The 15172-nt window shown below is 37.8% G+C and overlaps 2 protein-coding genes across 3 annotated transcripts in view; one reads left to right on the top strand and one right to left on the bottom strand.

The window, feature by feature from the left end:
* The window catches only part of LOC128030464 (oxysterol-binding protein-related protein 10-like), a 37128-nt gene extending 34233 nt beyond the window's left edge, over positions 1-2895 (top strand). Inside the window, exon 12 of one of the 2 annotated variants that reach the window (XM_052618124.1) lies at positions 108-2895. In XM_052618124.1, coding sequence (XP_052474084.1) covers positions 108-152 — 45 coding nt within the window. In that variant the 3' untranslated portion in view covers positions 153-2895. The remainder of the gene's footprint in view (positions 1-107) is intronic. The other variant, XM_052618125.1, reaches the window with a different exon arrangement.
* The window catches only part of LOC128030463 (dolichyl-diphosphooligosaccharide--protein glycosyltransferase subunit STT3B-like), a 38527-nt gene continuing 24919 nt past the window's right edge, over positions 1565-15172 (bottom strand). The window contains exons 6-16 of the mRNA XM_052618123.1: positions 11394-11492; positions 10847-10993; positions 9501-9549; positions 7119-7273; positions 6136-6347; positions 5130-5317; positions 4867-5038; positions 4508-4681; positions 4044-4157; positions 3650-3856; positions 1565-3243 (exon numbers count right to left, since the gene is read on the bottom strand). Of these exons, the coding sequence (XP_052474083.1) occupies positions 3163-3243; positions 3650-3856; positions 4044-4157; positions 4508-4681; positions 4867-5038; positions 5130-5317; positions 6136-6347; positions 7119-7273; positions 9501-9549; positions 10847-10993; positions 11394-11492 (1598 nt within the window). The 3' untranslated portion in view covers positions 1565-3162. The remainder of the gene's footprint in view (positions 3244-3649; positions 3857-4043; positions 4158-4507; positions 4682-4866; positions 5039-5129; positions 5318-6135; positions 6348-7118; positions 7274-9500; positions 9550-10846; positions 10994-11393; positions 11493-15172) is intronic.

Below are 15172 nucleotides of genomic sequence, written 5' to 3'. Positions count from 1 at the left end.
TTTCACTTTCCTAGAGATGAGCGAAACTACATTTGTCATGCAGGATATTGATTCTCGAATCAGATCTAGCATGCCTAACATTTGTTTCCGTCTTGAATTGGCTGCAGGGGGATGGATGGGTGTACCACAATCCTCTGTGGAAGACAAAGTGAAGTCACGCTGGAGCCACATGATTTGGGTCCGTTACAGACCTCTAGCCCCGCGGATGGGGAGTGTCCATTTGAGCCAATGAGACTCGAGCAGGAGGGAAAGACATTGATCTGTTTGTCCAACTCTTAGTATAGAGAATGGAAGGTGCCAAAAACTAAAAAAATGAACTTGAGGGTGGTAGAAATACCTCAAAAAACCCTCTAGATGATGAAGATTGGACGTGGAGGCCTGAATTGTGTGACCTTGTGCAATATCTTTATATTTGTATATTACATCTGGTAATCAATAATACTGAGTAAAGTGATTTTTCACACAGGAGAGATGTAGCATCTGTATCAGAGTATAACTGGTATTTTAGAACAACATAAAGGCAGATATTGAGTATGTGAGTACAGTATGTATTCATTTCCAATAGAGCTCACCTCTCATGTTCTTATTTTATTTGAATGACTGAATCAATCTTACCATATGAGGACAGTATTGTGCTTCAGTTGAGCTTCCTGAAGAAAAAATAAAATTGATATTTAATAGATTTAAAAATGGTGTACATGTATTTTTCCCTCGTGATGATTTAGTAAGGTCAGTGATATGCATGGATTTCAGTCTCTTTACTTATCCATCAAATGTAAGCTGGTTTTTAAAAAGCCGATCTTCAGAAATTTGACCTTTGCATGGTTTAATTTTTAACATTATACATTTCTTTAACAGAAAAACCTATTTCGAAGACTATTCCTGCAGACGCGAATGCCGTTTGTGTCACTTAACTCGTGTGTTCACACAAAAGCATTCTGAAAACAAACCAAAAAAAGCATGGTGCATTTAACACTAGTTGTTTTAATAGGGTGCAAAATACAGCCTATTTGTTCTTAACAAGTGGTCCTTGAAACGAGGTGATCTAAAAAAATAAAAAAACTAAGTTCAAAACATTTTCTATTGTCTGACATTTGCCATTTTTTGGTTTTGTCTAATTAGCTTCAATTTTAGTAATTTTTCAAAGAAATGTTAAAAAAAATAATTATTTTGTGGCTTTAAAAAAAAACGCTCTAAAAAGTATACAGCTTTGGTGGAAAGTGAAATGCATTCCATTTGCAATGTGACTAATGTAGTAAACCGCAGCTGTCAGTTAAACTGGTTTGAGTTTGAATCAGAGTAAGGAAACGTCAGACTGAAGCCTACATTTTTCAGAATAGTGTTGTCATGAGGTACTTTTCCAGTCACATGACAAGTACAGCTCATCTGATTCACTTTAGACGACAGCACCTGCTCGATGTAATGTGCAGGAGCTGCTCCCTAGAGGAAACCCATAGAATAACACCAATGACCAGCAGCTGGAGCAGATGTTTTGAATAACATTTCTATTAAAACAAGATGACAAAATGAAAAAAATAAAAAGGATGTGAGATTACAAACATGGTTAAGGCAGATTCTTTCATTGATTCTTTTATTCACAAATGGCATCAACTCATTCTCACAAACAGCATCTTTGCCTCTCCCTCGTTTTTTAAATTTTTTATTTTACAATTTATGGAATAAATTTTAACTTGAAAATGAAACGGAAAATACAGTTTTTGCATTTCAGGATGAAAGGCTTCCTCTTCTCAACTTCAAATGCATTCTTGTTAATAAATACCTTCCCCTAAGCTTCAGAGCCCTCAGAGCAGAATAATGTGGATGTGTTATGGAGAAGAGGGGAAAAACGATCTAATTTTCCTTCTAATTATCTTATAAAAACAGATGACGCAAAAGCAATACGCAAGGTTGAAAACCAGAAAGGCAGAAAACAAACAAAGACGGGAAGTTTTTAATGGCAGCCCAGAAGAACCGAGGAAAAGAAAACCAACTGGATGTTGCAGGAAGCACCCTTTTCAATGTAAAAATAAAAATAAGTGAATATTCACACTAAAAATACGCACTCTCCACCTGCATGCTACTCAGTAGTGGATCCACATTAAGGTGAACTAAGACAAAGTGCATTCAGGCTAGTAATGCAGCATTTTATAAACCTACAACTAATTCAATTCACTTTTTGTCTTTGCAGACAGCTGATTAGGAAGGGGAAAAAGACTTCTAATTGGCCCAAGAAAACGTCCATAAGCATCCGTTTTTCGCAAACTTGTGCGCAGGAGATGCCAAACCACAGCGCCCCCTCTGGACAAAACAACTGAGCGACACAGGAAATAAAAGCCGATTTTTCTTCATTTGAATTTAGAATTATTGCATAAAATATTACAACAAATAGAAAAACTAAACGGAAACATTCAAAATGATGTAACAAACAAAATTATTTATATATATAAATCACCACAAGAGTTAAACATTTCTAATAGAGTCATTTGCAAAGTCTGCCTTAAAAAAACTAAACAAAAAACAAATCAAGAGCCACAAAGAGCCCACTGCATTCTGTCACATAGGAAACCGGGCTTGTTAGATAACAGTTAAAACCAAGAGAGCATTTTAGAGGCTGCACACTGTAGACGGCTACAAATTTCTTTAGATTTTTCCATATCTTTTATTCTTAAGTTGTTGTTGTTGTTTTTTTAAATCAAAAGTTAATTTATTACAGGCTCTGACAAAACGAAAAATCTCTTTGGTGCTCCAAGGTCCACTGGGCTTCATGAAATTCATATTTTTAGCGTTCGGGTTGGATTAGATTAAACTGTACCACAAACACAGTGCGTGCCATTTGAGACACCGGCAGCGCTCTCACTTCACCAGCACATTCAAGTACAAAAAAAAAAAAGAAAAGAGAACAAGAACAAAACTAAGTCCAGAGATGTCAAATTAAAACCGCGGTGCAGACCCCCATCTTCGCCTCATCCTCGAACCCATCATGGAACCTCCGTGTCATCATGGCAATCACAGGACCTAAAGCCTCCAATCAAATGTTCTCAGGTGGGCGGCGCCAGACAACGTGTTTGTTCTTCTTTTTGATTGGTGGATTACTTACTAGTTGCATTAGTCATTGTCATTCGTTTTCCTCTTTATCCATTCTCAAGGTTTTCATTCAATTTCCTAAACAGACTTCTTGTTCAGTTTCTTGCCTTTTTTCAGAACCAATTTGTTTTTGATGTATCCCCTCTTCCTCTTGGCTGTCTGTGAACCAAAGGAAATGACACATCAGAATCGTCAACATTCATAATGGAAATTTACCACTGGATATGACAGTACAAAGAGACAGTGTTATAATGTAGATTTATGTTAATCTAAGAAAATTAAGGAATGCATTTCCTTACACTTGGACGGACACATGCAAATTCTCTCAAATTAACCATCTTGGCAAGTATTCTCGAATGTCTTAAGCAAACGTAAACAGTCGAAAAAGAAACTCGCATGTGCATCATTATATTGCATCCTGCATTCGGTTTTAAAGGGCCAGCAGGCTGTAAATAACTGCTGTTCAATAAGCGCCACCTGCTGTCAGAGAGTGACATTTCTCATTCTGCCCGTCTTTTACAAGAACCATAACAATGCTGTTCTAATGGAATAGAGAGGGAAGAACCTTTTTTGAGGTGTACTTCTGCTTGGCTGCAATGTTGCGGAGCTTGTGGTCCAGAGCCTGTCGGTTCTCCTGCTTCTTCACCCTGTAGATGCGCACCAGCCAGTGCTCGGAGGTGAACGCCTCCTCCAGGTGCTTCAGACGGATGTCCTTGTTGCCAATCTCTGCATTTCGTGTCCGGTCAAATCCCGGTGGTGTGCGGAAGTCCAGCTGTGGAGGAGGTGTTTGGCATTAAGCAAGCAGCAAAGCTTTATCTATACAGTATGTGCATTAATACACTATCAGAGTTGTACAATGGTACAAGCTCAAAGATCAGCTCTTGATTTCAATCAGTGTCACAATACAATAACGAGACTCTTGCATATGGACCTAATGAAGTAAGTGAAGAAACACTCACTTGCATTTCACCAAAGCGGTAGTAAGACATCTTGTACATTAGGCAGTTGAGCAGGGTTGGAGAGCCGGCCTTATCCACCCGAAACTCCCCCTGCGGTGTGAAGTAATCGCTTTCCTACAAAAGAACAAAAAGAAGCAGTTTGAGGAATCGTTTCTGACATAATAAATAATAGAACACATCACAGCTAACAAATAGAAACAGAAAAACTTTTATTGCTTTACTATAGTATTAAGCCACAAATATCAACTATACATTGGATTGGTTTCTTCTTTAAATAAAAAAAAAATAAAAAAAAGGTATGGTATTATATAAATTAAAACAATGGAAAAACCCTTAATTTAACCTGAAGGAAAAAAAGAAAAGTAAAAAACCTGTCCAAGCCTAACCTTTCCTTTATTATACAAATTCAATAACACAATAATATAAATGAACTCTTTTACAGACATTTGAGGAATGACACTGACCCGGATATCTTTAGGGTGCTCTCCCTCAGCAATGCGCACCATCCACAGGAACTTGTTAATGTCGTCGCCTGAATATCCAATCACTCCTCCAAAAATGATCAGGACGTAATCCACATCCAAGGACTTCATAATCTCATAGGCTGCACTCTCGTTGGAGGACATGGCTTTACCGACCTACAGAGAGAACAGAATATTGACCACGATCTTTCATTGTCCTCAAGATGGCACTACTGAGCCAAAGCACTGATACCACAAAAAAAGGTAACTTCCTGCTGTTTTAGAAAGAGTCACCATTTATTCATAAGCAACAGCAAATCAGACGCCATCGTAGTGTCTGAAGCCGAGCTGTCTGTCCTCACCAGTGCTATGTGGCTGTTGTTCCACGTGTTGTTGTCCACCAGCGTGGTGCGGTTGGCCATTCCTGCGATCTGATACCCGTAGTCCCACCAGGACATGACTCGAGCATGTTCATCGGTATTCTGCCTGAGCCAGTAATACGCTTCACGGAAATCATCCAGAATGTTGCGGGATCTGGAGGGAATTATAAATAAATTAAGAAATATCAGCAACTCAGATATTCCTTCTTTTCGACAAGAAATCGATTACATCAAAGTGCTCTTACCCATCATGGTTGTACGACGCCAGCACTACGCTGGGACTAGAGTAGGCGTTGCTGGTGACCCATGTGCAGTGCACCGCAAACATCATCAAGAGCATCAACATTAACATGGTAACGATGCTTTTAATGTTGGGGCCCAAACCCTCCTCTGGGCGGTCCTGTTCTGACACATGCTTTCGGACTTTGCCTGCCTGCAAATGCACAAGGATCAACCAATTAGACCAGACTGAATACAGATGAGATACAAACCAGCCACACACAAATCACAATTCGGTTTTGTGCAGCAACAAAGTATTCCCTATAAAACAACACAGGGTCTGGCTATTACGGTTCAAACTAACAATAGTTGCAGTTGTTATAACAACAACAATAACTTATAAATTAATAAGAACAAACTAAAAATAATTAATGATAACCATTATTTGTTATAAATGTGATTAATTATTGAATAGATATAATAATTTATAAAATATTGTAGTGTTATTTGTAACGTTTTATATAGATATATAAAGATGATTGTAAAAAAGAATAATAGCTGTAATAACGGCACATTATTTTGATTTTAAAATCACTTAATATTAAATAATACTTATTAAAAAAACACAACAATAAAAATAACTATTAAAATTATTTAAATGTTACCATACATACGCTATCGCAAGCAGGCATAAAATGCAAAATAAATTCTACCAAGTGGTCTTTTGTCTGACCTTTTTAATAAATTAATTTGTTATTAATAATGATAAAGTTAATTGTACCAACTCAAATTAAAAAATTAAAATAAATAAAAAAGTTGCAATTATTATTTTGATTACACACACAAACACACACACACACACACACACACAAACCTATAAATATATAAGAAAATACAGCTTAATAATAGTAATTTTTATTATTATTCAAATGCATTTAAAAGATACCATGCATGTGTAACTGTATTGCAGGCTTAAAGTGCAACATTTTATCCACCAAGGGGTCTTTAACCTGACTTTGTCCCTTCGCTGACCTTATCATAGAGATTCCCCTGATTCCTCTTGTCGTCCTCATCACTGCTGTCCTCAGCCGGCGGGTTCTCACGCTTCATGTCATCACCCAGGTAGTGCTCGAACACACTGGAGAAGGCGATAGCTGAGAGCATGCACACCACTGGGGTGAGCGTCAGCATCAGACGCACCATCACACCGGCAAAGTACACCGCGCTGATGGCGTACAGAGCCACTAGAGGGCAACAGGGAAAACATCACTTACAATTCCAGCACACAATGTGGCACTGCAGTATAGAATGAAGTGTTTATAATTCTGTACTGGATAAAAACTCCAGAGAGAAATAAAAATAAATAAAAAACACAAGTGGGCCTTTAAACATGTAGCAACATGTTGCCTGTTCACGTTCTCTTGTTTGTTTTCTGCTGAAAGACTCCAGAAATGTCATGACAGCCATAAAAACAAAAAACTCTTCTGGGGACTTGGACTAATTCAATGCATTCTGTTCTCAACAAATTCAAATACTCATAGCAGACATCAGAACAGCAGTGAGTGTTCTCAGGCATAAACAGGACCGTCACTACAGCTTACAACTGTTCAGAATAAACAGAAATAAGCTCAAGGATGTTTAGTGGCATTTCTAGAGGACCAGAATTAAAATTATTTTACAGAAAAGGAAGGGACATTTCAACAATATACCCTGACAACATTTCATATATTTAGAAATTTTTAGATTAAAATTATGAATGAATACTGTATAAACTAAGGCTTAAGATGATTCCAAAGTAACTATGAAAATGAAAAAGACATCAGATTTAATTCAATTTTATTCACTGTGTCCTCCAAAAACGTTTTTGGCTATTCAAGTCACCCCATTTCATTAGAGACAAAAACAAAGTCAAACATCATTTGCAAACAAATTATCAGGATTTTTGTAAAGACTTTAAATGATGAACTGAATGCAGAAACTCTGTCTGGTAATGTCAAGGATCAAGACGTGCTCACCAAAGACTCGCTCATCGTTAATGTTCTTGATGCAGAACCAGAGGCCTGCTGGGAAGGTGCAGACCAGGATGTGCAGGTCAAAGAAGAAGGAGACCCAGGTGGTGGGCTGGTGCTCTGACACAGAGGCGATGATGGGGATGTGGATCTTCGCATATCTGAGCATTATAGGCAAATGGGCTTTGTTAACATGCGGTGTAAAATGTTGCAAATAAAATTAACTAGCATTAAATTACTGCATTAGCTACTGAAGAAATACTCTAACAACTACAGTCTAATAAGATGCCTATAGCTATCTGGTTAACATGAACTAAACCAACACGGCCTAGTTGACATCAGACAAACACATACGTCATTTCAGAGGAAGAATGCACTTTTGATGAAAGATTAGGAAGACAAAAGAATCAACCATTATAAATTACAATTAAATACTGACTTTAGAAACCATTCTTAAATGTTTCAGAAGAGTTCAATTAAGATTCTCCGTTGAGTGCAGTGTTAAAAAAAATCCACCAAAAAAAAGCCTACTTTATATCAGCGAGATCCATCTCCAATGGCAAACCAAAAAAGTATTTCACTCCCTAAGGACTAAAGTTTGCCTTATAAAGAGAAAACATAACCAATAAGTAAACAACGTCAAAACTTTGAACGGATAAAAACTGCACTGTTTCTGAACAGGGGGTGGTTTGTTGAGGAGTTGTGCTGCTGCATTACTGTGCTCAGTTTTGGTGACTATCAGTGTTGTGATCATTATCTGGTGACCTGAACTTCTGTATCTGTGTGGACTGTGCACAGCGAGAGCTCGACAGGACTGTGGGTCTCCCTGCATAGCTGCTGCATTAAGGGAGTTACACATTTATGAATTTATTATGGGTGACATTACACTGTGGGCAAAGAACAAGAAGCAGCTGGCAAAAAGTCAAGGGTTTATGGCTGAGAAACGTACAAACACCGCAGTACCTGTACTGGCTGTCACAAAATTTGTATTAATTTATATTACGGCCTATCAGTAACAACAGCATTTCTGTTGAGTGTGTCTGATCCACAGCTGCATGATTTCCTTCACGTCTGTTCATGGTGGTGCACAGAATTGAGTCCTGAAAATTTTACACTAAATGTCACACCAGCCGCTTTCACCATACTTGATAAAACACCCAATATACTCTACAAGTGACAAAACTAGAAGGCTTGGTGACAGATTAAAGATGAGTGTCTGCCATGAGAGGATTGGAATGACATGCAGCGGCACCGTATCAATCTCTGTATACATATAATGCTGAAGGTGATGTCCAATCATATTTCTTTATTAAATAACTTCCAAAGTAATTTGGAAACTTTGTTTGAGATGTCATTTTACAGCGCGAGTAATCACCAGATATTGCTTCCTGTTATCCTAATCGGAGCAGCCTTAATAGGAAACCTGTTTTAGGACCGTTAAGCCTTTTTAAAGTTTTTTTTTTTTTTTTTTTCTTCATTGAGATGAGTTTCAGGACAATTACACACATTTCTTCTTCAATATCTCATTTTCAAAATTAAAAATGCTAAATAAATAAAATACAATAAAAGAAAAAAAAATATTACATTAAATACAATTTACACACTTGGTATCGGCTGCGCTGTTAAACTTATTTATGCTAAACTACATTCTCCTTTAATAATAATAAAACACTATTACAATAATGAGAATCATCAGTGAAAAAAATTTAATAAACATCACGAAAAACAACAACCATTTTGAGTTGAAATGTGATCCATTCTATATTGAATTTGTGTACGATGTTAACCTCACATTTTGAATTATATAATACTAAACACTTATAGATTGCGACAATGTGACGTTTTGTATTTGTAAAATAATATTATATAAATAAAACTGAATAAAATGAATGACACTGACAAAAAAAAACTACATTATTGTTAATATTACTTAAATCTAAATAAATATTGTGAGATTTAACTAAAGTCAATTAAACAAAATTAAGTATAATTAAGTGTATTTATTTCATGCATGTGGAGTGATAGGACACATTTCTTGACTGGCTCTGTGAGATTTCAATTCGATTCATGTGTGATTATAATATCAAAGAATAACAATTACATTTTGTCATAATAGCACAGCACTACTTGCTTGTGCACTAGAAGTGGGGTTTCATTGGCAGCGTGAATGAATATCAACTGAAGGCAGCTATTCAGACATAATTCAAACCAATCCAAAAGACTGCTTACAGACATAAATCATGCTACATGCTTGAGCCGGCGACAAAATCAGGTCTTTTGTTGTTAAGCTGTTTAACGGGGTGTGCTAATGAGCTATTAGCGACTTACTCATACGACCGAACACCAAACAAAACAAACTATATGCAATGTAAACTATGGCATACTTACCCTGTGTCCCAGAGAGAGTAAAAACGCCCACTCCAAGGAGCAATGTACCCTGAAAGCACATTAACACAACAGAGTGATTAGATGCAAACGCGCACACAAACCAGCCGACCATTATTGACTCAAGAGCACTTTCAAGCAGCTTCTAAGGCGCTGAAGAGCTTGGACTACATCCAGTGAGCCTTAATACCACACATATAGCCGGCAACGTTTTCAATTAATCTACACTACAATACTGTGCTCGGTTTGAAAAGCAGTGTGGCGAGCAGAGGAGAGTTCTTAATGAGATCTCAAAGGTCTGCTGCAGACCAGGTCCTGCAGCAGAAAGATTAATGAAAGCCCCGGGTGCGACGGGAACACAAGCAAATCACCCTGACTCCAAATATACTGGCAGAGGTGCGGTGTTAAGAGGCTGAGGTCGTAGGGTCACACTGTATTCCGGTTAGAAGGCAGAAAATTGGATGTGATGTGTTTTTCTTTTTTCTTTCTTTCTTACTGAAAGATGTTTGGTTTGGATGATTAAGTCAAGGGCAAAATATAATTTAAGAATGTGCTCGTCGAATGTCAAAACATAAAAATAAATAAGTATTTCACAGTTCATCAGCATTGTGTCCTCTGTGTGACAAGTAAACAGCAATGAAGCTTTTTAAAAACATTACACTGAGAAAAAAAAAAACCAGCTTTTTATTCTGCAAATCAGTCACGCAGTGCAACAGTTTATTACGGTGCAATCGATTTACAGACAATCTTGTAAAATAGTGCAGCATTGAAAAAAAAAAAGAAAATTAAGAAAAAAAAAAAAGAAAACATTCTGATGTTTATTGAGATTGGTGGGTTTTTGTTAAATACGAGCCAAAACCATCACAATTAAGAGAACCAACGACGACTTAAACTACTTCAGTCTGTGTGCATTGAATTTATTACAAAAGTTTTACAATTTGAGTTGAATGACTGAAATAAATGAACTTTTCCACAACATTCTAATTTATTGAGATGCACCTGTATCTGTAAAAATATTCTATTTCAAATAAATGTTCTTTTTTTTGAATGTTGTATTCATCTAATCCTCAAAAAGGAAATTATGGTTGAACATGAAATTTCATTAAATAATATTCAGTTTTACCCCTCCCACTTCTTGTCTAGATGATAACTTTAGTAAAAAGTGGAACGGTTAAGTTTATCCCACTTCAACTAATTGAGGTTCAATCAAAGGCTTATTTAAACCAAGTCATTTAATTAGTCAAAAAAAAAAAAAAACAACTCACGTATGTGGTGGAACTTCGGTTCAGAATTCAGATTTTTTTTTAAAATTAAATGTATTTGTTTAATCGTAGTCTTTTTGCACTCACCTGTGTAAGTCAGGTAAATAACAGTAAGGAAAACCACCCCCGCAGCCAGAGAGACGCCCAGAAAGAACAACGTCTGGAACTCCTGCCTGGTCAGTCTGTCCTTCAGATACTGCAGAAAGGCGTAAGCCTGAAGCAGTGCAAATACACCTGCAAACACACCATAAAGTGCACCATTAACTCAGCTTTTTCAGATACTTTCTCAACAGTCATGAATTCCTGGTGCTTAATCTAAAGTCATGTAAATCAATGGTTCCCAACCCAGGTCCATGAGGCTCCCCAACACTGCACATTTCGCATCTCTCCTTTCGCTGACACACTAATTTCAGGTCTTGGAGTCTCTACTAATGAGCTGATGATCAGAATCAGGTGTGTTTGATTAAGGAGACATGCAAAACGTGCAGTGTTGGGGTGCCTCCAGGACAAGGGTTGGGAACCACTGATGTAATCACTCTCAGGGCCTGAGTTTATGGATTGGAGTTGAGAGAGATGATCTGAGTTCAGTGTAAAGAGTAACAGCTGAAGAAGAATGAAGGCAAACCCGTCTTACCTGCAGCAGCCATGTGCTCACTCGTCCGGATGGGCTGGAAGCCAACAAAAGGGATCTGCATGGACAGCACCAAGCCCACTATATAAAAGGTGCTGTAGGCTGAGATAAAGAGAAACAGAAAAAGAAAGTGAGATTTATCTGAAGCAAAGCTGGTTACCAGAACTATCAAACTTAGTGTCCCCAGATGGTAACTGTGATAGCAGAAATAAAAAAAAATGATGTCAATATTGTTTCACGGCAATTACGTTCAACCCAGTATGACTTCAGTGGAACATAAAGAGAGCAATTCTAAAGAAAATGCCCAAGTCGCAGTTATCCATGGAACTACAATTAATGCTGACAGACTCTACACAAAAGTATTACACAAAAACACTATAAAAAAAATCTTGAAGTTGAAAGTGGTCTAACTTGTGCATTTTATTTCCAAATTGTCTAAGGACTTAAAACGTAGGGACTTCAGTCTTGGCCTGTTCTGCACATAAAGCTATCCTATGGCTTCAGCAGACTAATATAGAGCATTAGTCAGCATTTAGTGCTTTTTCAGTTGTTTGAATGCTTTAGTCCTCATTCACTGAAACTGCATGGAAAAAGTGAAAATAGCTAAATTCTTCACTTTTCATTTTTGAGAAAACTATCCCTTATCCCTGTGATGAACAGTTTATGAACCTCTATTATAAGTCACTTAAGATGAAAAAAAAAACTTCTAATGAACAAATGTAAACGTATCATTCAGAAGAGTAAAGAAAAAAATGTTTTTCCTCCTTTCTTTTGAAAAGAAATTCATATTTTATATTCAGCAAGGGCACATTAAATGGGTCCAAGGAGACAGCCAAAGATATTTTCAATGTTAGGTTTCTGTTTAAATAAATGCTGTTTAAACTTGCTATTCATAAAAGAATCATGAAAAAAAAAATGTTTCCATGGTTTCCACAAAAATATTTCCACTGTTCTGTATCACTTTGCACTCTCCTGTGGCAAATGCTTCAAAATATGCACTGAGGCACTCTTAATATTGTTAGTTCCTTATGATTAATTGCCTGTGCATTTCTTCCCATTTGCAAAATTGCTGTGGATAAAAGAGTCTGCTAAGTAAAGGAATAAAAAAGGTCTCTTTAAAAGCACCACCACAATTTGCAAAGTATGACTGGTTATCTGACATTGAGTTCACTCCTGTTTCGTCTGTCTGGGCTCCAGACCCCGCAATACAAGAGCAGTTTAGTAAAGGAGTCCAACAACACGTCAAGACAAAATTTGTACTCCAAGATGAACAAGATCTTATTTTGGATCAAGAAAATTAGAAAGAGATTGTATAACACAACCAACAAGCTATTTGTATATTTGTGCACAATATACACATTTTCCTCTTTTTCTAAACCAGATAAACCTAGTTTCCTATCCGTCCTTTCTTATTAGCCAAAAAAAAGACAGAAACTGCACAATTAAGCGAAACGGAGAGAAAACACAAACACGCCAGTGACGGACAGCAGTCATTCCAAGAAGAATGAAAACCGTAACAGTCTGTCACCTGTGCGATACTTGACTGATAGTTTCGTGAAGCGGACCCCTGACCTGAGAGACGGGCGTTGACAGCCTGTCAGAAGAGAGGTCCAAAACACTGGAGCGAGTGTGTGAACGAGAGTGACGGCGATACAACTGCACAGTAGAGGAAACTGAAGCTGCTTTTGACAATACTGTATGAGCTGTTAGCCTTTGAGAAGCATCAATTAAGGGCCAAACCAGACCATCTTCACACTAAAATGGGACGCTCTAACAAGACAATACACACCTAGCCCTCCAGACACAACACCACACATAACATTTCCTCATTCGTGGACAGCTGGCGGACTGTTTTGTGAAAGGAACTCTCAAAGGGAGTTGGAAAACAGCAGTGATTAAAAGGGTTTAAAAGGGTTGATTTAGCCTGTGATGAAATCTGCAAGGTCTGGAGTCACAAAAAGGGCTTTTCTGAACACCTAGTTCTAGTACTTCCCAAGAGTGACTACCTGGAAGTGGAACTACACGCTTAAAGAGAACTTTTCCGTTTGCATTGGCACCTACAATGAAACCCTGTATTGACAATCTACAGTAGTTGTGTCATTTCTGTGCACCACACAATAGCAGCAACAACAAAAAACAACAATGGAAGACACCAGGATTGGAGCGGTGCTTTTGTTGCTCTCTGGATACTTTGTTGGTTTTGTGTTGTTAACATGAGGGATGGAAAGACGAAATGTGAATGTTGAGACAATAGAAAGAACAAAAGAACTTTGACAACTCTAAATCTCTCTGGATGTCGTCAATGTGAGTTTCAGGAACTTCTGACAAGTTGGACTACTTCTGAAGTTACTGACATGTGCATTACTTTTCTGTAGCAGGAAAGCAGCTAAATTCACATATCCACAGTATCGGACTAAAATTTGGTTTACATCCAGGCTCATTCACACCATGGACCACCAGTTTGTTAGACTGCATGTAAAAACAAAAACTGAAGATGGATGCATTACATAACCTTGAGGGACAGGTTTATCTTAAATGAAAGACCACCATGATATATTAGCTATATAAATTCTGGGTCTGTGAATGACTGCACAGTAAATCCGTGATAAATAATTAGAAGAAATGGTTTTATTTTGATCTAATGAGTACAGACTCTAACGCAAAAACAAACTAGAATTTGTCCCTTTTGCTTTAATACACTACATTACCCTTGACAAGCTGGCAGTCAGAAATAATCTTTTTTTGAAAATAAACACTTATTCAGGATGATTCCTGAAGGAGAATGTGCCCCCAAAGACTCTGGAAAAACTGTTGCTGGCAAACCAATTTAGGCAACCCTCTAAAAATAAGTATCAACTAGCCAATCAGTTTGGACATGATGATTTCCAGACAGTTCGTGTAATTTTTGTGGGCTAGATATACATTAAACAGTCATTAAACAAACTGCTAGCGTGATGTCTGAGGCTACCAAAGCAGACGTCACTCTAGGAGAAGACAAGGTGAAACAGAAATGCAATAACCAGATCCCACTGGTTTTACTCCATTCTCCATCCATCTCTAAACATGACTGCTGTTCTTTGTCCAAGCCCCGGCCCCATAAACCCAGAGCAGTGCTACTTAATCTAATCACTATGATCTATTAGAAGAGGTGACAGTGATACTCCATGTGGAGTCGGGCCCCAAATATGTAGTGGGACCTGCGGCAAGCACAAGAACTTTCCAGAACGGAGATGAACTGAGCTAATACCCAGCATCCATCAGCAGCACATTTTGCACTGGCTGCTGCGGCAGAATGGAAGGGGCTAATAAAGATTTAAACCAAATTAGACTGGTGGCCCAAACCCCATTCTTTTACCAGAGTGTTCACTCACCAGGAGCTTCACAAAAACACAACACTTTTAATTATTCATCCAGCTTAAAACTGGCGGAGGCCATCAAAGATCAACAAAAGTACTCCAAAAATTAAATAAGTCTTTTTCCATGACATGAAGATCCATGTATCCTCAGATCAGCGCTGCTTATGTGACTGGTTGTGAAAGGCAAGAGTGAAGTGGGTGGAAAAAATGTGCCATTAAACATCAACGTCAACTTTAAATTCTGCTGTCAATCTAGAGAGAGACTCGTGCTGTCAACCACGATTGCACAAGCGTCTCTGTGTGTCCAAATCCAAAAGCAAGTGGGAAAAAGCAGGTTCATGCTTCATTATTGTACAGGAGAACAAGCACTACGTGGCGTGAATGTGTGGGCGGTGATGTGTGCACTTCATACAAAAACCAGAGGCT

This window comes from Carassius gibelio, chromosome A16, assembly GCF_023724105.1.
Source record: "Carassius gibelio isolate Cgi1373 ecotype wild population from Czech Republic chromosome A16, carGib1.2-hapl.c, whole genome shotgun sequence".
NCBI classification, from domain to species: domain Eukaryota; kingdom Metazoa; phylum Chordata; class Actinopteri; order Cypriniformes; family Cyprinidae; genus Carassius; species Carassius gibelio.
The sequence above is the reverse complement of the archived record's forward strand: the minus strand, read 5'-3'. Positions and strand labels throughout refer to the sequence as shown.